General features: G+C 38.9%; 2 protein-coding genes across 2 annotated transcripts in view; one reads left to right on the top strand and one right to left on the bottom strand.

Annotated features, from left to right (window-relative positions):
- The first annotated feature begins 314 nt into the window (after positions 1 to 314).
- LOC109430574 (U6 snRNA-associated Sm-like protein LSm2) lies at positions 315 to 985 on the top strand. Its single transcript, XM_019706644.3, has 3 exons — positions 315 to 467; positions 539 to 606; positions 669 to 985. Exons 1-3 carry the CDS (start codon positions 465 to 467, stop codon positions 883 to 885), a joined length of 288 nt encoding a protein of 95 aa, XP_019562189.1. The 5' UTR covers positions 315 to 464; the 3' UTR covers positions 886 to 985.
- A 7,125-nt stretch (positions 986 to 8,110) lies between these two features.
- LOC115270261 (LIM homeobox transcription factor 1-beta) overlaps positions 8,111 to 23,099 on the bottom strand; it is a 34,145-nt gene continuing 19,156 nt past the window's right edge. The window contains exons 2-4 of the mRNA XM_029879526.2: positions 21,097 to 21,301; positions 16,207 to 16,910; positions 8,111 to 9,336 (exon numbers count right to left, since the gene is read on the bottom strand). Coding sequence (XP_029735386.1) covers positions 9,035 to 9,336; positions 16,207 to 16,910; positions 21,097 to 21,301 — 1,211 coding nt within the window. The 3' untranslated portion in view covers positions 8,111 to 9,034. The remainder of the gene's footprint in view (positions 9,337 to 16,206; positions 16,911 to 21,096; positions 21,302 to 23,099) is intronic.

The raw sequence follows: 23,099 nt of genomic DNA, 5'->3' as shown, positions 1-23,099 counted from the left end.
CATATTTGGGTTACAATTACTCATATTTAGGTACACACTACCCATATTTGAGTCTTGTTTACCTATATTTGAGTATCATTTACGCATATTTGCGGTTGTGCACTTTTTGGAAAAAAGGTAAACTGAGCTTAGCGTGCAGCGTTATGACATTTGTGAACAAGCCCTTGAGTGTGTTGCTCCATGTAAATCAGGCATTACGGCCTATTCAAAATTGAACGCCTGATTTTTTCTTATCGTTATTTCAATCTCTACACACATTCTCTTCAGGGCAGTGCGAAATGACATTGCGATAATCTAGCCAGGGCCGCATTTCGAAGTTTTTGTTTGTTTGACAATTCTTGTTGCTTGAAAACATTTGTGACAAAGAAAAAAATAACGCGATCAACGCGACCGGCAGCGGAGTGCTTTTATTAACAGAAATATTTAATAAAATTGGTAATATTTTAGATCAAATCACCTTCATAATGGTAGGTAAACGTTTGCCAGTCAACCTGCTCTAACTGATAAGTGTTAAACAATTTCCAAAATTCTGTTTTAGTTGTTCTACTCATTTTTCAAATCCCTGGTTGGAAAAGACGTGGTGGTTGAGCTGAAAAATGACCTCAGGTACGTGTGTTGCATTTTTCTTTAAATCGCGCTTAGTTCAAGCCAAAAATCTTTCTTTTTAGCATTTGTGGAACTCTGCATTCTGTTGATCAGTATCTCAATATAAAGTTGACCGATATTAGTGTTACCGATCCGGAGAAATATCCCCACATGCTATCCGTAAAGAACTGCTTCATCCGGGGATCAGTGGTGCGGTATGTACAGCTTCCGGGCGATGAAGTCGATACCCAACTGTTGCAAGATGCAGCACGCAAAGAAGCCGTTACGAGTGTTCGGTAAAATAATAGCCGTAATATGGCTTATCGAATAAAGGTATTCGTTTTTTGCATTTTCTAATTGATGCTATTTATTAGGTACTAATAGTACAATGGTAACGATATATTTCTGTCTGTGTTGACGACCATATTTGAAGATTGCCTAAATTTGAATCACAGTTATCAAGCTGTTTATTACCAATGTTCTTTGCTTTATATTTTTCAGGAAGTATTGATCTTGTGATGTATTTTGGAATGCTGATTCATGTGATAATGGCAAACAACAAATCTCTTTAGTTGATATGGGAGATTTTATTGTTCCATCATATTGATTATGCCATATTTTAATCACAGTGAAACATACTTAAAACTTAAAACAAATTTCATTAAAAATATCGTCACGAAAACGTAATCGCCCAATGCTAAATATATTTGGCTGGGCCATCACTAGGTGGTGGTAGTGAGCAAACGTCAAACAAGAGCAAAAATGATGCCAGCGTCGCGAGTGGTCAATCGGCCTACTACCGAGTATTTGAATCAACCGTTAAAAAGGTAATCGATGGGAAGCGAGCTAAGTGTGACGTCTGTTTCTCTGTGTTCTTATCTTGTACCGACTTTTAGAACCCTCTAAGCAGAATACCCTCTTCGAATGAGTGTAATCAGTTTTGTATTTTTAGTTATCCTTTGACAGATACGCGTATTTCGACTACCACTTGTAATCTTCCTGTGTCAGTTTGACAAGTGATGTGAAAATTCTCTTAAACCTGCTGATTTCGCGTAAGTGTCAATTTACGGGTCCGCCACCCCTCCTTTTGACCCAGAAACCTTAAGGCCTGTAGTACACAGGGTCAAATATTTGACAAGGAAAGAACGCAAGAAACAACATCAGTTTGACACTAATGGAAATTTGATCGAGTCAAACAAGATGTTTGAACATTGGTTTCTTTTCAGACAATATTCGACCCTGAGTACTAACAGCTTAAGGTGTGTACCCGATGTTTGCCACTTTCAGTAAAAATGAAATGGCAAACTTGCATGTCATGCCTCGAGCATGTGTGCTTTTATACAACACAATCGTTGCTACACTCATATCTGAACTTACCACTAGAGATGTATGTGCTGTCACAATGGACTATCCGTATGGGGTGCGTTCACTGTTGTCTGTCAAATCATTTAATTTTGTATAGCGAAAAGCATCTAAACTCAAATTTCTCGAAATAAAAAGCTTTTCCCGAAAAAAAAAATATTTGGTAGGCAGCAAAGCGGTCACAATTGCTACCAAATATTGTTTCGGATAATGTGTTTCACTGCGAGCAATTCGCCTTTAGATGCTGTTCGCCATACAGTACTTTTACGATTTCCTTTTTAGCGATTTTTGAAGCTAGCGCCGCATATTGGTCGGTGCAAAGAGTAGGAAATCATCCAAAGCATTCAATGAGCCATTTTACGAGACGTTTCGGATCAGCAGATCGCTCATTTTATGAATGAAAATTTGACAGGAGGTTGTGCCCAAGCCCGTGAGTGTTAATATCAATATCAACACTGTTGTCGTTTCGTAAAATAGACTATTCGTTAATGTATCTGTTGGAAACCCTCGACAGGAAATACATCTAGGGGTAGGCGGGACATAATGAGCAGCTTAAGCATTTTGCCACCAAATCCAGTAAATTAAGTACAATCAATGTGTAATTTTAACGTTCAATCCTCATTTGAACCTTAACTGACAAAAGCTAATCGTTGAAATTCCGAATAAAGTTATAAATGTTATAGAATTTTATGTTTTTAAAAACGTATAAAATCGCGAGTTGCGTTTTGGGGGTGGGGCATAATGAGCACCCTAGTTTTGTACACAATCAAATGCTAATTGACTATTCTTGTCAATGATAAAGCATACCGGCAACAATCAATGAGAATTTGAAGGGATTACGGGGTTTAATTTGTAGGGAACTGTGAGGATCCAATAAGTCTTCTATTGAGGAATTTTTAAACGGAGATAATATACAGATACTGAAATTTTAAAGCTAATAAATTGAAAATTACAGACAAAACCTTACTACATATATGCATCAAAACAGACAAAAACCAAAATTAAAATTTGATTATTGAAGATGTTTAAGCATTTTCATTATTTTTACACTAGTTGCTCATTCTGCCCCACCCTACTACCAACTCTTTGAAGCATATTTTTTTCAACAAAATAATTATACAAATAGTTGAAAAGTGTTACATATACATTTCATTGGCCTAGGGAACATCAAGATCGATAGATACCCACTAAGTTGTGATTTCGATACCCAAAACCTTATTTTAGGTCACCTGATTCTTATAATATTTTCCCAGTACATGACCACTTTACGCATTTTGATTAATTTTCCAAGGTAAACGGATTTTTTGACTAATGTTTTGTCATCAACTCATATGATTTTAGATAATAAAGCTACAATCAAGCAATTTGTTTTGTTAATTTGAAGATTTACAGTGAAAATACAAGGTGCTCATTATGCCTCACCTGCTCATTATGCCCCGCCTATCCCTATTGTTCGGTTTATTTACCGCATGATGAAGCATCCCCTATGGATATTTGTAAACAAGTTATAGAGCATACTGTACTTGTAATTATTGGCAGTGATGCTTATGCTCACGGTCACGATATCATCTGGAGCAGCTCAGACTCAGAGAGTCTCCAGCTTGATGGAATAGGTATTTAAGTAGTAGAGATCTTGGATTACTTAAAATAGACAACCGACCAACCTTCATGGTATCTGCTCGAGAGGAAGTGTTAGACATAACGCTCATAGATACTCACCATCAATTGAAACTCCAGCCCGGGCTGCAGCTAGACCGCTGTCTTGGGAAGCTTCCTCATTAGACGGCTCTCTGAACAGACCATTCTGCATGCTGGAGTTTTCTATGGCTTTTCTTTCATCAAACAATTCAGCTTCGGGACGCGATATGATAAAGTTCAATCTTCTGAAGATTCTCCCAGATATGTATCCCGAAAAGACTATTACTAGACCTGTTCAACTCATTCACGGAGAACAACATTGTTCCATAAGAATGGAGACAGGTCAAAGTAATAGCTGTTCAGAAGCCTGATAAACCAGCGTTTGATTATACTTATTATCGCCCAATTGCTATGTTATTATGTTTAAGGCAATTGTTGAAAAAATGTTTTTTTTGCAACTTCTCATCGTAATAGGCCATTTTACCTCACGCAAATCTGCCAGGAAAAGGCCTACTTTCCCACACCAAATTAACAGTGCTGTAATGGTTCATTACATCACTGATTTGCGTTGCGTAATGAACCATTACAGCACTGTTTTCAATTTCGATCAACTTATTGATGCTTTCTGGACGCTGGTTTGAAAAATTGTGACAACTGCACAGTATAACATGCTATGATCAGACTTCCTTAATCATGTCTATGAACATCAGTGTGCAGTCTGATGAAAAAGTTTTGTTAAAAACTATCCTCAAGTGATAATTTATGAAGTTGCAAAAAACGTTGTACGAAACTCGGTGCAGAACTCGATTTTTAATTTATCCATTAATCCATTAATGGATCCACTAATTTCGGTGTCTTCAATGAAAATTTCACCGCCTTCCGAAAACTTCAGGAAACTTGTTCGGTTTATGTTGCTGAGCTGGTAGCAATCAACTTCGCTTTGGGGATGGTTTCCAACATGCCCGCAAACCATTTCTTCATCTTCTCGGATAGCTTAGTTCTTTTGCGACACTCCAGTCGATGAAACATGTAAAACATCCATCTTACTTTCTTACAAAAATAAGGGAGCAGATGGGTGCACTGATCGAAACATCATACAAGATTATCTTTGTATGGGTCCCCACACATTGCTCAATCTATGGCAATGAGAAGGTGGACTCTCTCGCAAAGGTGGCAAAATTATTGGCGAGATGGCCAGCTGGGACGGTGGTTATATTCCATTATTCCTAATGTTTCCTTACGAGCGTAGTGGGGTATGGTTTGAATGTAAGTCGCAATTTCATTTCCATTTGCATTATGTCAAGACTTATGTCCAACCATTACTCGCTAGATGTGCATTTATACAGAATTAACCTCGGATTGGGCAATATGTATTTATTTTAAAGATTTTTCGCATGAAATCATTGAAATTCCAACTAATGGTGCCTTGCAAAAAGGAAATACAGTGACCCCACACCGATGAATCACCTTTTCAGTTAACGTAATGCTGTTCTGAATTTTATTATTAAGCTTTATTGCATGTCATCTTGGTGGGGCTGGCTCACCGACACTTCCGGTCCGCTTTAGTGCTTTATGCATCATTGTGGCCAGGTGTTGCTCTAGTTTTTCCAGCTGTATTGTAAAGCATGAGCGGTGATCCTTGGCATTCTTGTGTAAATTGGGGTAGGTACTCGAAATGTTGATCGATCACCGATTATTGCTGGCAGATGCAGTGGAAAGTTTGTCTTAATACGTATCAATCGTCTCTGACAAACGAGAAAAACTGACTTCACTGATTACCTGTCTCTGAGCCAAATTTGGTATAGAGTCTTCAGTCTCCGATTAATCGCTTCATGTTTGATGGAGGTTTTTAATCCAATGGGTTACATAGCCGCTATCCGAATGAAGAGAGTAATGTTCCGCGTAATATATCACAAATCGAAATAGGTACGGTACATTACGTGGAGCGGATATACTGAATTGGGTACCAGACCAAGTCCCTGCTGGGTGGCGCTAAATAGGTGAGCAATAGACAATAGAATCGTCAATGTCGTAGGGCATAGTATGTGACTATTGTCGAAACAACACTATATTTGGTCATTGTCCAACTAAGCGCATAACTATGTTAGGGTCAAGATTAGGATGAAATCATTGGTAAAATATAATAACACTTTTTAGTTTGTGTAGTTAGATATTCGCATGGTTAATCATGTTATGTTTTATTGACGAATCCGATTTAAAATAATTGAATAGTAATTTTTGTTAAGCCATATTATATTAAAATAATCACTATCATTATCAATGAATGATATCCGCTCAAGATCTTCGCTACATTGAATTTTGAATTATTGAAGGCTTCACTTATCAACAAATTTACAACAAACACGCTATAACAGTATCTAGAGAATCGTGGAGGGTGAGAAATCTGAACTAGTAGCAGTATTCATATAGATTAACAATTATACTCTACTATTTTCAATCATTGCAACATTATACTAATATGTGCGGGCCGCCCATTTGCGGAGTTGTGCGGCCAATTATTCTCTTTCCATTCCAGAAACGACCGTTTTGAAGCAAGAAGTGTCCCAATGTCCAACACAAACGGGACTTGTCCGAAACACACAAGATAAGTACAACAATTTTATAATCAGGCGCCCACGACTTTGCTAATAGATAATGCAATATGCATACTTCAATATCAATTATTTGTTTGTTTGCGCGTTTATTTATGGCACTATTGAAGCATTCGTGTCGCCGCGGAATAGTTTATAATTTATCTTTTTTTTTTCAATTTTTCAATTCACTTTAAAGTATCTAACACTGCTTTTACAATTGTGTATGCAAACTTGTATCTTAAATATGGTCATTATTAATAGTAGTCTGATAATTCAAGTCTAGTGATTTTTTTCCCAAGGAATAGAAAGAGTTGGTGTCATAATCAATACAATACTTGAAACTGGAAACTCCTTATTTCCCCCTATGGGTTATAGGGAGGGGCGGGACATTCGAGCCTACTCATCAGTGGAAAGGACTTGATATGCTAATCGGTTTAGCATAGGGCAGATACAAGTCTACTGGTAGACGTATCGCCCAGCGAAACAACGCAGATTGGCCACGGCCCGGGGGTGCGTTGATTATAACAGAATAACAGAATAAGCTTTATTGCATGTCACCTTGACAAGTTTATTTCAGAGCAAATAAGCTGAAAATTAAAAGGTCCATTCTTTGGTGATAACGTTTTGAGATACCTGATGGGTTCTAATAAATTTATTGGTGAATTCAGTCTTGAGATGCCAGGAAATTTTATTGCACAGGTCACTGATGATTTTATTTAATTTCTGGAGAAATCTTTGTTGAATCCCTAGTAATAATCCCGGAATATTATCAATTATGCGTACCAGATAGTATTATATCCAAGTTCAATTGTTTGGTGATAACATGTGAGGTAAGCTCTAAAAAAGCAAAATCTTTGCGTTTTGCAAGAAATCCTTCAAGGATCTAAAAATAAGTCTACAGTAGTCATCGAAAATTCCGATGAGAATATAGAAAGAAGCTTAGTGACGAAATTATCAAAGATGTGCCAACAAAATTGCAAATTGTTTAAGATAAACGCACAATAAAACAGATAAGATCTTCTCTTTTATAATGGTTGACTAGAAAATTCTAGACAGATTTCTGAAAATGTTGAAAATCCATTTCTGAAAAGCATTTGAAAAGTTTCAGCTACATCAAGATGATAACGTATGTAACTAAGACAGATCTATCAATCTCCTAAAAGTCCTTCATACGGAATTCATGCTGCAGTTCCTAGTTTTTGAAAAAAAAATTGGAAGAATTTCGAAACATAATCTGCTAGACATCCTGTAATCCTATTTTAGGATACAACAGAATTTCAATCAATGCAGAAGTATCAGGTAGAGTATAGCAAGAAAATCTGTACGAATTTTCAATTATCGAATTTTGTTCGATAACTAAAACGTAAACATGTTGCAGTTATCGAACGTCTACTGTACATCAGTATCAGAAAAAAACATTGCAGAACTTTTGAATGATTTTTTGCTGAAAGATTTTTGTACTGTGCGGAAATCAAGATTAAATTTTCAAGATTTTTTTCAAATTCAAATTTTTAAAATATGCGTCAAAATTGCAGTTACAATATCTGAACATCTGGAGTAGCTCTAACTAATGAAACAAAGTCAAGATGTCATTCTAATGATATTCTAGGGATAGTGTCTATTGAACATTCTAGTTATTTTTTGCATTATTTTTAAAAGAGTTTTTAGTTGGTTATTTCCAGTACAGCGTATCAGGAAGACGAGTTCTGAAGAAAAACTGTCAATTTACCTTAAATTTATTGGAAAAGATCTGATGAACTTTGATGGATTTTTTTTTTCTATTTTTCCACTTCTAGAAAAACCAGGAAAATTCAGAGAATTTTATTATATCTCATGAGCAGACGTGATTAAGCTTTGATTTACATGACCTGGAATTTTCAGTGAAATAGACTGGAAAGTCAGGGAAAGTCAGGGAATTTGATTTTCAAAATTGAGTCGACACTCTGTTACCCTTCCTGATCCAGACGTCCATTGGAATAAAACTCTCGACGTGTTACCAATTTTTCAGGCTCCCAACTTAATTGAAACATGAAGTTAAACTCCAAATTTCATTAAAAACATTGATTTTTGCGCCTTTGCCAGCGGTTTGAATTTTTTTGGTAAGCTCCGTAGCCTACGGGTTATTAAGGTTTCGTGAGTGATCGTCCCTCCCAAGAGGTCTTGTGGTTGTGGTGAAATTGAAATAGGGGTTCTTTCAAATTAAAAAATAAACCAATCGATAATTTTGTTCAAATGTGTTTACCTTGCCTAAAATTTTACATTGCTTGTTGCGGGTTATTCTATGTCAATTAATTACTATACCAAATGACTTGTTTCCTGTGACGGCTAAACATATATGAATGTAACAAGAAAATTTCAATAGAAATAATATAGTGTAAAATATAATCTTTGTATCCTGTAGAAATGAAGTACTATTATTAAACGATTGTAATATTTACAAAACAAAATAAGGAAAAATAAACAATGTACGAATACATTGATTTGTTTTATTGTTCGAGACTTGTTAACCTATTTCTGGCTTGGAAACTTAACCTAAATACATAAGTAAGTAGGGGATTTTGTCTAAAGTTTCCATTGCTTAGCATACAGAAGACTTTTAGAGTTACTTGTTATTGACTAGCATTTTTATTCACTTTAAACGAGGGTGTATATTACAAAGTGAAAGAACAACATAATCTTTCAAGCTTATTTCGATTGTTGATCATATCCTAGAAATTAAGTTCTCACTTTCTGTCATGAAATCGACATAACATAGGATTTGATTTCCAAACTGAAGGTTGACTGAGTTGTTCATAATCACAATTGATTACAAATTGGTTTCGCAAAGCTTTGTCGATAGTTCATAATCACTCTGATCATTGTTCGATTGAAGTGCCGTTAAAGTACGAATTTTGCATCAGGTATAGCTTATCTATGTGGGTGATGTTGGTACCAGGCATCAGGCCGTTGATGTTGTTATTGTTGTGATTGACTAAGCTGGCACTGGTATGGTTATTGTTTGTGCTATTGTTGCTATTACTGCTACTGTTTAGACTCGTTTGCAGGTCCAAATTCTGCAGCGACATGGTATCCGACGTCGCTTCATCCAGATTGTCAAAACTCTCGTCCAACGAAATGTCGCTACTGCACATGCTAGCGTCGGAATTTTCCGGGAAATCTGAAAGGAAAAAAAAAGATAGGTTTGTGTTATTATAGTGCCGGTTAGTCGTATAAATTCTAGGTTTCCATATAAAGAATGTTAGTTAAAATAATAAACAGTTGTTGAAATTTTAATCGATTCAAATTTGGGTAGTGTTACGCAGTTTTAATGCTACCACAGTTATATACTTGAGAACCACTGGGGTTCAGTGCCATACAGCTTGACAAACAAAATAATAAAAGCTGAACAGGGATTTTCAGCATAGCTTAGGGTACGGCCAGAGTGGACGCGTCACGCGACGCAGCGCGGATTTCCCATACGATTTGCTCCTTATTATTGATTGTTATTCCTTTGCGTGTAAATTTCCGCGCCGCGTCGCGTTGCGCATCCACTCTGGCCGGTACCTTAGTGGTGTTCCCGTGTGGTAATTTTTTTTATACTAAGAAATTTTATGTCTAGTTACCCACTTTACGCCCAACGCAATTTCTCAGCTGACTTGCATCCAATCCAGCTCATTTTTTGATTGCAGTTAGTGCTAACTATAGACTTACACTTCACAATGGTCGGAAAAATATAAAGTTCGGCCAAAACTCTTTTTATGTGTTTAATCGAAGTTATAGGTTGCCTAGATATGTTATATAGTATTTTTAGTGTTTAAAAAGAGGTATTCAAAAATTACGTAATTTCAATAATTTCAAAAACGGTAAAAATCAGTAAACCCCATATTTTTTGCGTTTTTTGTTAGAAAATCATTTCGAATTTAAATAAATGATCATCTTTCGATCAAATCCAATCAAGTTTGTTCAAAACGTGTGAAAAATGTGGAAAGATAAATTTTATTTCAGTAAAAAATGGAAAAATAACGTAAAATATATGAAAAAAACATGACTTTTTTTAAATAGCTCTAATTTGAAAAACTGCAAATTTCTGCAAAATGTTTAAACGTTTTTAGGCAGCTCTAAGCATGATGTTTAAGATGTACTATTCGAAATTGCGGCGACACGTGACGACACGAACCGTTTTTTAACTTAAAAATTACCAGAATTTCTAAGGTACAATATATGAAAATTTGAAAAGTTTTGTGACATATTAATTTTGCACCATACGTGATGATGATGATGATGATGATAGAAGTGTACCCACCAACATCGCAAGGATTACCTATGGCTGCAGAATCATTCCGGGAGGGAATGATCTACCTGTTGGTTTGTTGTAGCAGGGTGAGTTAAAATCGCTGAATTCCTTCGGTAGTCAACAAAAAGTTGCTAGCTCATGACAAAAGACTGGCTACTCCACGAACTTAAGTCCGGTCATCAGTTCATAAAACTCCCGTAGGCTACCCCTCCCCGTGTGTATGTGTAGACCCAGCAATATGAACATTAAAATTTTAGAATATTATAAAACAGAATGATATTGCGAAAGAGCGTAAGTAAAGATATACAGTGGAAAATATTGGAATACAATAAAAAAAAAAATACCTGATTACACCTGAGAGAGTATGGAGGATTAAGTTAACCTTTATGAATCAATTGTACTACATGTTGAAAAAAGAACAATCTCACCCATACGATACTTCGAATCGTTCCAATAATTTGCTCCAAGAATAGCAGCTGGCGTATGCCACAGGTACACCAACCTCAACCTAAACGCTTGGTCCTTCTTATTTCAACCGCAGAAATGCCTCTGCGTCCTGCTCCCAAAATTCGATAGTGAAATGGAATCGCCACATCAACCAGGGATCCAACCAGCTCCAGCGGGAGTTGCGCAGTCATTGCGTAGCCACGTTTTCGGCGATGCAAGGAGCATTTTTATTTTGAACGTCCAACACTGCACCAACGTACATTTTGATGCACAGAACACTTTTTCTGAGCGAAACTCCCGACGAACATGGCACACGGAACTTTCTTCTCCTTCTTTTCTGCCTTGGAATATTAAATGGTTCGGGCTAACTGGATCACACCAACGTTCTTTTCAGCACAATCGCAACCAAAACTGATACACCAATCGCGAACATCAGGATTTAAAAATTAAAAATTTGATTAAAAAATTGAAAATAAATGACGGGAGCGAAAAATTTTCACTTCCGTCAATAGGCGCGGCACACTATGATGTGATGTATTAATTTTGCACCATACGTGCATTCAAACAATCCAATAACAAGCTTTCATATGCTGGATAACTTAAAACATATATTCCATTCTCAAAATATTATTATTTTACTTTTTCCGAATAATTCATTTTTCAATTTTATGACTTAAGCCACTTTGGCAGTGAAAATGTCACTGAAATACAAAAGCTGGTATGCTTTTAATTAAGAATCATAAAAGTACAATACATTAGCTTTGTTATAAGGTGAAATAAAGTTTAAAACTATCAATTTCGTTTTTTGAGAGTTTTGGCCGCCCCTTTGTATGGACCAATGTGCACTTACAAAAAATGAACTAAATTGGTTAGAAGACAGTCAAGAGAACGTGGTGGGCGTAAAATGGGTGGCAGTGTCTGATAGGAGACCCGACAGTAGTTATTTCAAAGTAATTACACCAGTTTTCAAATGTTTTGAACTCGGTAAGCTGATGATCATTTTCAGTGTAGGTCAAAATTGCATACAAACATATTGATAATAAATAACCCGGTTGACCGCAGGTGAAAAGTCAACAAATCGACAACAGCCCATTTCTCGACCGAATTTTACCAAATTTTGAAGCACAACTCCCATAAACCTTCTTCTTTTTCTTTATGGCACTACGTCCTCACTGGGACTTGGCCTGTCTCACTTCAAATTAGTGTTCTTTGAGTACTTCCACCATAGATTTAATACTAAGATGTAAATGCCAGGAACAAATTCAATTTGATTTGTGACGCCAGTTTTTCCTCCATGTTTCCCCCAGGAAAATCGCCCAATACTGGTTTTCTTAACGCGACGCTTCTAATGTCAGTTTGCTCCACCCATCTCATCAAAGCAAACTGAGTCCGCCAATTTAGTGAAAAAATGTACCACCTTGTCTACCTTGGAATATGTATTTATTTAATTACGTTCATTTCCAAGAAAAATTATTTAATTTATAGAATAGTTTTGATCTCCTCGTCCTAAAGCTATAGAAATTTGAAAAATGTAAAAAAATACCTCGAGGTCGGATCCCCGACCCAGGCACCGTGGCAGAATGTCTTCCTTTCGGGAACTACTCCACCGGACTGCAGGAAGGAAGAAACCACGTAGGGCTTATATTCGTGCACTCTTGACCTCGAATGGAGACCTCGTGGAGACCCGGAGCGACGAGGTATATCCTTCCGACCGGAATTGCCATCCAGGACCATTACAAGCCATCCATCCAAGCCCGCGTGTGAACCGTTCCGCTATCCGCTCAATGATCTGGAATGGAGGCGTAGCGATGGGCCACTTATCTGCGACCGGAACCGACCGTGACCCCATTCCAAGCTATAAAGTGGACACCAGCTGCAATCTGAAGTCTTTACTCTAGCGGCAAGATATGTCTTCCTGAGCTTCAGCTCTTCCTTGTCCGCAATATGTAAACTAACATTTTTAACAACGAATTAAAAAAAACTAGTAAAGTGTACTCTATTTAATCTTTAACTATTGTTGGCAAGGTTCTCTTTCTATTTTGTCCACATTGATTATGTTATCCTTCGGGGGTTTCTTGAGAGGGTAGCAGCCAGCTCTGTGGAACCCATACGATGAACTAGCTCGGGACATGTAGATTTCCACTGCCCAGACGTGTGGCATTGGCAATTGCACATCAGCCAAGCCCTACGGTGATCCTACACGATTGCTTTTTGTCGGCAATTGCCACCTCGCCTTCCTCCTTGTAAGTTATAATCATTTTTTAGGACTCCCACATCCGAAGCTGCCCCCTACTATAACACCTTGGGGGTAGAAGTCGACCTCTTGGTCGACCTTGAGTGCCCACCCCGGAAGCGGACATTGATTATAACTAGTCGCTTAGGCCAGTCCCTATCTGGAACCGAGCGAGTAAGGTGTATCGGAAATTAACTATAAACGTTCACCACTGCCTAAAAATAATCTATTCGAAATAAACATAATTTTATTTATGGAGATACTATATAAATCTTTAAAATAAAGAATGGCAGTTCTGATTTTCAAAAAATAATCATTTGATTTGGACTTTTAGCTCAAAGACTGCACATATGTTTTTAAAATTTTGGACATCCCCTAAAAATTTAAAATAGCGAAAACTGTGTAAAAATATTCAATTTTTTCTCTTATTTTTGTGCAAATATATTCTTTTCCAGAATGCTCATGATATAGGAAATTATTTTTATCAACAAAAATTTCCTCCGTAGTTTAGCGCAATTCTTAAAAATGAAAAAATGGTCATTTTTCGCGGAACTCTTTTTTTATGCGACTTTAAAGAACAATTACGTAAATAAAAAATACATAAAGTTGAAAATTCGCATTTTTTTTAATTGGGCATGCATTTAAATTTATTGAAGAGGTAGTTTTACCAGAGAACGGAATTTTATAACCTCTGAAGATATTTAAAACAGAGGATCAAAGTTCGACCAAAAAGTAGGTGTTTTTTGGGTTAGACCATTTTCTACATGTTGGAGGGTTTTCTATACAAAATAAGAATTTTGAAAGTCGGTATTGAGTGATATGTTATGTGTACATAACTGCTAGTAATAATCATCATTTTCCAGATTTTTCCCCGTACAATTTTTTTTCGCTACAAATGATTGAAACAATAAGTAGATTTTAAAAAATTGCCTTTTGTACAGATTGTTATTTTGTGTGGTGTACTCAAAGAACCATATTTTCAATAATACTAAACATTTTCCAAATTTCTTCAAGCTGTTCTAAACTTAACTATATTGTGAAGATTTCATAGAAGAACCGAAATAAAAAGACCAACCATGCTTCGAGATAGAGCATTTGGAACGTTTAAAGTTAATTTCCGATACAGTCCTTACCCCCGGGTCAAACGAATCAATCCCTTAGATGCTATGCCGGTTATGCCCACTAAACAAATTTCTGCGACAGCAACATTCGTAAAAAAGATTAAATAACGATGGATTTTTTTTCCAACGTAATATGTAAATAAACAACGATTTTTTCTCTCGTTGTCATGGTTACAAAATTGTTGGACTGAGTCTTGCTTCGATGAAAATGGGAGGAGCAAACTGACATTAAAAGCGTGGCGTTCCAAACACCAGCATTGGGCGAACTTACTGGGGGAAAGACTGGCGTCACAACAAATTCGCCAGCTTCGTATTGATTGTTGCTTCCACAGTTATTAATTGAAGGGCTATCTTTGCCTGCCATTGCATGTATTTGTATATTGTGAGGCAAGGACAATGATACACTATGCCCAGGGAGTCGAGAAAATGTTCCCGACCGGAACGGGAATCGAACCCGCCGTCTCCGGATTGGCGATCCTAAGCCTTAACCACTAGGCTAACTGGAGACCGCATAACAACCCCCTAGCTTTGAAAACATAGGATAGGGGATCAAAACTTTCTTGGACTTCTGGACGAGGTAAGGTAAAAATTGATAAAGTACGATTTGCACTTTGCTTTCTTTGAGTTTTCGGGATATTCAACATTTCTGAACTATCGAAGTCTATGATAACGTGTGACATTTTCAAATGATTTCAAACACGAAACATAGTTTGTTTATTGACCTCAAATGATCTAGCGCATTTAGTTCACCACTGGACTATCGCACTAGTTTTCACGAGTGCGAAAATGCAAATAAAAGTGCGCGATTGCATCCAATCGGCTAGGTGTATTCAGAGCACTTATTCAGCATACTTCGAAGAAATAGTGCGCCGAAGACATCAATTTGATTTGATGCAATCGCGCAGTTTTATTTACGTTTTCGCACTTATGAATACTCAGTGCGCAGTCCAGTGGTGAACTAAATGCGGTATATTATATCCTTTATATTCAGAACACCCGTTGCCGTTTTACCAGTCTTCATAATTCTAGGACACCTCGTTAGCTCGTCAGAATCCGTCCTTACAGAACATTGGTAATCTTAACATATAGCGCATTTAGTTCACCACTGGACTATCGCACTAGTTTTCACGACTGCGAAAACGCTAATAAAAGTGCGCGATTGCATCAAATCAACTCGGTGTCTTCAGAGCACTTGTTCTCCATAGATTGAAGAAATAGTGCGCCGAAGACATCAACCTGATTTGATGCAATCGCGCACTTTTATTTACGTTTTCGCACTTATAATGTCGCAGTTCGCAGTCCAGTAGTGAACTAAATGCGGTATACTGCAGTCAACTTTTGTTCGTTGCACTAAGCTCTTAGCCCAGTTAGTGAAAGACTTTCACTACCTAACTGGGCTAAGTTTTCAGCTGTCAAATAATCTCTAACAACAGAAATTCAGGGCTACCAACCTTGATAAATTGTGCTTCATGTCAAAAAGTGACGTTTGACTTCGTTTTAATTGGGCTACCGTCTACCCCCGTTCGTTTGACCTCATCTAATCTGAACACTTTTTAATTTGACCCCCTCTAATCTGCACATCCTTCAAGCTAAAAATAGTTCAAACGTCATTCAGCTCATGGAACGGGGTGAAACGGAACGCAGAATCAAAACAAAACAGCAAAAAGGGTTGCCATCTGTGTGTTTTTCGATGCCCACAGGGCTACTAGAAGTTCAAATTGAAAAATGAACCCCTCTGGATTGCATGAGATGTCGTTCAAACCAACGGGGGTAGACGGTATAGCCCATCTAACGGGCGCCCAGTTAAAATGTAACCCAACTAAACGTAGCCCAACGACCGAAAGTTGACTGTATTTTCTATTGTATACATCGGTTTTTCTGGCAACATTAAATGGTCAATGTTTATAAAATTCACGAGTAAATTGAATTGCATAAAAAAGTTTCCAATCTTACCTGGCGAATACGGAAGGTTGGGATTCAGCGGTTGACTAGTTGATCCAAACGACCCATCCACGCCCAAGTAGTGACTGTGATCGCTCACAGGCGACTCTAGCTTGATGGATTTGTCCTCCTTGTCCGAATGACTCTTGTCGCCGTCGCTGTTGCCGTTGCTCTGTGCTGCTTTGCTTTTTCGGGATATTTTCTTCATTTTGGCTCGCTGGTTTTGAAACCAAACCTGCACCACCCGCACCGAAAGGCCGGTGTCCTTGGCCAGCGCTTCCCGAACCTTCCTGCACGGTTTGGGAGAAACATCAAACGACGCTTTGAATTGACGCCGTTGTACCGACGTTAGTATCGTTCGGGGTCGTTTGGGACCTCGCCGGCCGTCCCGGGACCGCAGGCCATCCTCCAGTAGGTAATCGTCTTCGCTGTACAACGTGTGCTGATTGTGATGTGGATGCATCGGGTGCAAGGTACTGTACATGTCTTTCTCCAGGTCGTGTTGGCAAATGAGCTTGCCGGCTCGCAGCGAGAACGGTTCACCCTTTTGCAGCGGCCTGTTACAGGTATAGCAGAGGAAGCAATTCAGGTGGTAGACTAGAGTCTTCGCCCGCATAACCATTTCGTTGGGCGCAATTCGTTCGCCACATCCGTAGCAATCACGAGACACATTCTGTTGCTGCTGTTGGTGCTGCAGCGGCGAAAGGCCGTAGATTCTGAAACGAACCGGAATGGGAATAACATCGTTATAGATATCATAGTAGTTAAACCTGTTCCCTATTTGGATTTACGGGTCGGTCAGATATCGCGATGTATGGCGCGGCGCGGCAGATCGTTTGATGTGGCGACAAAGAAGGTTGCGAACGTGTACTTGATATCGTTCCGATGCGATAAAGAGATGTGGATTGTTGTTCTGCATGTTCTGGTAGGTATACGGACAATTTCTGTACATTCTCGTAGCCGATGCTCATATGTGCCCGAAAGGAAGTTCGAAAAGTGATGATTAAGGCGTCATTTTCTTTGCATTCCCTTTCCTGGCGTTATCGTATGTATATTTAATAAGTTAATGAGTTTTCATTAAATGTGGCATCGAACACAATTAGTGAAGGTTTGCTGATTAATTTCGATTTTATTAAAATTGATGACTAAGTTATTTTAAATTCAGGCCAAATATTTCTATAGGTCCTAAGTGCAGATGGGAGGCTCTCTTTAAGTCTCCTCTATTTCGATTATATCGTGCTTTTATTTATCAATTTTGATTTGCTTCTGGCGTCGGCAGGTAGATTAAACCAAAGGTTCCCAAACTTTTTGCTACCGCGGCGCCTTTTGAAATTTTTAAAATTTTCGCTGCGCACCAACAACTTTTTACAAAGAATTTTATTAATTTGGACACCTTCAGTTCAAAATTTCAATTATAATTCGTAAAAAAGTTGAAGGCTCATGCTTTTTTATAATAAAATAAGAAAATTGTCTAAAAATTCGCAGAACTTAACTGCCCCCACTCGCATAACAGTCCCATATGAATAGGAAACCCAGCAAAGATGGGACTATCATGCGAGTGGGGACAGTTAACTCAAATTTTAGAGTTTTGAAGGATTGCATTGCAAAACTTTTAAATTTTTTAAAGTACGTAGATTACCAAATTTAAGGGAAATTAGATATAAAAATGAATTGTTCAGAAGCTATCAGAACGGCTGACAGTGACGGTGAGGGCTCATGTTTTTGTATTCGGAACTCAAAAAACTCAACTCAACAACTCAAAAAGGCGAAATCGAAATATACACATAAATTGTCGCAGATTTTTTACGATAAGGAGCTAAACCAGTCTATATTAGCAGGAAATAGACTATAGAGACTAATAGATTAAAACTAACAAGTTATGATAGTGTATTATGATATGTAAGTAAAAATATTGTCCCGAAACGTTTGACACAGCACGAAGATACCCTGGCACCCTATAGATTGAGGTATAGCTCAAAATTGTGACGTGCTCTGAACCCGGATTCGGATTCAGCGGCCCAAAATCTGTCAGAGACACATAAGCTTGCTCTTGAGACAGACCAAAAGTTATTTTTTGTTACGCTGTGTTATCAAATATAATAAATTAAGAATATGACCCACTCTGGCGCTGAACTGGCGAACGCATCTTACCGACAGCAGCGACACGGTTGAGTTGCGGTCGAACCAATTTACTGCCGCGAACCGACGGATGACTTTGATTGAAAAAGAAAAGGATAAACAATAGAAATACACTAGAACTCCAATGGCGATGTAGTCACTTTTCTCATTTATTTATGTTAATAACTTTAAAACCATAGCCAACTAGATTATTTTTGGTAAAATAGCTTTCGCTGATTTTATCGACTGAAAAGGCCGAAAATCCCTAAAATTTGTTTAAGGACAAGGTATTTGGAGTACATTGCTCAAAATTTATAAAGCACCGTTTTTTAGAACCGTTGAACGGATTTGGACTAAAATGCATCACGCTATTGACAGCCACTGAACAATTAGCGTGATGCATTTTCATCCAAATCCGTTCAACGGTTCTAAAAAACAGTGCTCTAGAACTCCAAATACCTTGTCCTTAAATGGTTCGATTCCCGGCACAAGTGGCGTTATCGTCGAACGAATCTGTCCACCAATCGATAGTATGAGATATGCAAAAGTAAGTTATCTTGTATTTAACAATCTTTGCGATTATGAGATGTGAAGAATTAGTGAATTTCAGCTTATGTTTGACAAGTTGAAAATAATTTTTTGTTATTTCACCCTAAAACATCGTTTTATTGCAACTGGGTACTATTATTTCTTTTTGCAACTTCTCATCGTAATAGGGCATTTTACCTCACGCAAATCTGGCAGGAAAAGGCCTACTTTCCCACACCAAATCAACAGTGCTGTAATGATTCATTACAGCACTGATTTGCGTTGCGTAATGAACCATTACAGCACTGTTTTCAGTTTTAATCAACTTATTGATGCTTTCTGGACGCAGGTTTGAAAAATTGTGACAACTGTACTGTATAACCTGCTATGATCAGATTTCCTTAATCATGGCTATGAATATCAGTGTGCAGTCTGATGAAAGAGTTTCGTTAAAAACTATCCTCAAGCGGTAATTTATGAAGCTGCAAAAAACGTTGTACGCAACTCGGTGCAGAACTCGATTTTTACAGCACTCGTCGTAATTATCCAACTCGGCAAGCCTCGTTGGATAAATGTACGACTCGTGCTGTAAAAATCTTCATTCTGCACCTTGTTGCGTAAACTACTATTTTCATACTGGCTGTTTCAGTATCGAAACGGCCTACTTTTCCACACTATATCAAACAGTTAGCCGAGCCCGTGGCGCAGCGCAATTTGTCACACGGTTGCTTCATAAGCAGATGGTCATGGGTTCGACCCTAGGCCTGGTACTTTCGTCAGCTTCTCTTTCCCCCTAAGAGAAGCTGACACTGACTTTCTTCTGAGCTCGTGGCTCAAATGGACCCGGATACTTGGACATCGGCGAACGGCAACTCGTAATGGACCCCCAATCGGAATGAAAAAAGGAACACCCAACAGCGACACATCAACATCCTTGTGCTCATCATTCTAGCATGATAGGGTAGAAAGTGATATCAGCGCAACGGCAACCAGTTTGATATAGTAGAATTAGAATGTAATACATTTAGGCGCTGTACAAAGTGTAAGTACAGCTTCCAATTGGAATCGCTCACGCAGTGCCCTAGTGGACAAAAGAGCTGCAAATTAAAGTGTAAAGTGATTGAAGAATAACAAAAAATATATCAAACAGTTGCATTATGGTTCATAATGCAACTGACTTCGGTTGCATTATACATCATAGTGGAATAGTCCATTTTACGAGCCGATTTTATGAGGGGTGCTCCCTGAGACAAGACTCCACATAGAACTTTTTTCTAAAACTGAGTTGCATATGTCCAAAACAACTCGTTCGTTTTCTCCCTATACAAATGTTCCTCTCTACTATCTATCAATGAATTTGTAAGCACTTTACTCAACTATAATGTCCATCCGTTTTCCTCTTCTCGTAATTCGAAAAATGATCGCATGACAAAAAACGGTGGTCAGCGCGAATGTATCGACGAGCTGTTATGTCCATTCCACGTTCCGGCGCCACCATTAAAGCAACGAGCTGTAAGATTTCATAAAAAAGATGTTTTACGAGCTCGTTCCAAAGGCGTGGTAAATGGCGACGAGCCAGTAAAACGTGTGATACGACCACCGCAGCACCGTACGTAAAGAGAAGACATTGGGGGAAACGTCGCCGGTCCGTTACCATTCGCGCAACCACCATTCAAGATTATGGCTGTTTATCTTTTGCCTTTTTTCTTACGAATAAGTTTTGCTTCGATTTTTTTTGCTGTTAGACGCCATGATGGCGACGAGGCAGCAATGTGAAATAGGGGAAAGGCGTGATGTGGTTTTCTGGTTTCTTGAGACGGTTAGTGGTACCTTCATAGGAATGGGTAGATATAGTGATGTATCTAGATGATAATCATAATCCGCGGCAAAGTTTTTATCATGGTTGGTTTTCCGTGGCCAAGGGGCTGTCCATTTATTACGTAAGGGAAATTTCACGATTTTTCGACACCCCCTCCCCCCCTTGTAAGATTTTTTGTATGAGAACCCAAATATTTTTGTATGGCGCGTAAGATTTCTCAAACCCCCCCTCCCCCTATAAACCCTTACGTAATTAATGGACAGCCCCCAAGAAGTTTCCGCTGTACAAAGCGAGTTGACGTAGAGATTTAGGAAAATTGGCTTATGCAAGAAAGTTTATCCTCTCAGTTGTGTTCGCGTTGTAAGAAAATTATGATTTAGCTTGGCTGCAAGGATCCAATGTTTACCATTAATTCCATTAAATATCGTCAAGCTTACCGGTAGTAATCATCTTTGCAGTATAGTTTGGTGTTTTTTGTGTAGCACGACTGGTTGAGCTGGATGTGGCATATGCAACAGAGCAGACACTGTTCGTGCCAGTACTGGTCCGGGGAAAGCTTCATAAAGTATCGGTCTTTGATTTTCTGGCCACATCCTTCACAGATTTCCTGCGTTTTCTCGCTTTTGATCGTCCCAACGATGTCTGTAAGGAAAAGATAAACGAGTCCATGGTTAGTGCACTGTTTCAGGCAATTTGGCCCACAAAAAAAAAACATGACGAAAAGAACAAACCTGTCGATAATATCCTTCGTCGCCCTATATTAAATAAATAATCCTTTTTTTTATTACATTTCACAAAAGGTCTAATGTTAGTAATATAAATACATATATGTTTCAACAAAAGAATTTTTAGTCTTATTTATTTTGTGTAAACTTTAGTCGTAGGCGGACAGGGAAGAGGGGCTGCTTCTGCAAACCTGTGCGTATGTTCTCCAGGATGAGCGATTCACAATAGCATCTGATCCCCATGTTAGGGGCGGTTGATCGTTGTGCGAAGCACTGTGGTCCTCCGGAAAGTAGGGAGTTGGCATCCGGCTCTGCAACTTACTAATTACTTTCAGTCCTGGGCATCCACGGTGGTGCAGAGGGGTGAATCGAAAGATCTCCATCCTGGGCGATTGCTCGCCATCGCCTTGACCTGTAGCCAGGTCAAATTTCTGTCGACTTGCTTGATTTCGTTATTGAGGCTGCGCCGCCATGAGCCTCTGCGTTTCCACCTCTGCGTAGAGTGTGGCCCACCCACCTCCACTTTCGCTCCAGAATTTCTGTCGCTATCGGCTTTTGATGACATCGATGATGGAGCTCCACGTTGGAGATCCAATTGAGAGGCTACCAGGCACGAATTATTTACCGCAGGCATCTATTGATGAAGATCTGTTACCGTTGAATGTTCTCCACTGATACACACCAAGTTTCACTGCGTACTGCAGCACATATTTCACGTTCGAGTTGAAAATTCGAATTTTGGTGCGCTGACTAATCTGGTTGTTTTTCCTTACATTTCCTCAACTCGCCAATGCAACCCTCGCCTTCTTGATCCGTGCACTTATGTCGATCTTGGTGCCACCATCGGCCGCCATTTGGCTACCAAGATATTGGAAGCTTTCAACATTCTCCACTGCTTGCCCTGCTACCACAAAGCTGGAGGGGTTGCCCGTGTTTACATCTATCGCGGTCAATCGCACCTATCATCGATTACAATGAGGAACAGTAGCGGTGGTAGTATACATCCTTGCCTCACTCCGGCAACGACCCGGATGGGATCGCACAAGACACCGTTGTGCAGTACTCTGCACGAAAATGTCCTGTACTGTGCTTCAGTGAGGCTGATGATTTTCTCAAGGACACCCTTGCGAACGCGGGCTTTCCACATGTTTTCGTGATTGAGACGGCCGAAAGCCTTTTCGTAATCAATGAACAACAGGTAGAGAGACCCTTGGAATTTATTGATTTGCTCCAGGATGATAGGGAGCGTTACTATATGATCCACACAGGATCGTCCGGCACGGAATCCTGCCTTCTGCCGCCGGAGAGTTGCGTCAATCTTCTCCTGTATCCGGTTAAGGATCACTTTGCAGAGGACTTTGAGTACGATACACAGTAACATGATGCCTCGCCAATTATCGCATACAGTCAGGTCACCCTTTTTGGGTGACCTAAGACGCCTTGCATCCAGTCGGCCAGAAATGTCACGGATTTCCATATGTTGCCCACATGTCCCATATGTTCATGCTACAGATGGCTGTTTCTATCTCCGGGTAACGCGTCGAACCCTTGTCGCATCATGCTGAGGTGTTGATAGCGTGGCCGACACTTGAAAAAGTGTTTCCAAAGTGCTCGAACCAGCGTTTCAACTGGTCAGCCGGGTCGGTCAGTAACTGCCCAAGTAACAATTTAAAATCATTAATAAGCATGTCAGTTGATTAAATGTGCTACAAAGG

The sequence above is a fragment of the Aedes albopictus genome, chromosome 2, assembly GCF_035046485.1.
Source record: "Aedes albopictus strain Foshan chromosome 2, AalbF5, whole genome shotgun sequence".
NCBI lineage: Eukaryota > Metazoa > Arthropoda > Insecta > Diptera > Culicidae > Aedes > Aedes albopictus.
The sequence above is the reverse complement of the archived record's forward strand: the minus strand, read 5'-3'. Positions and strand labels throughout refer to the sequence as shown.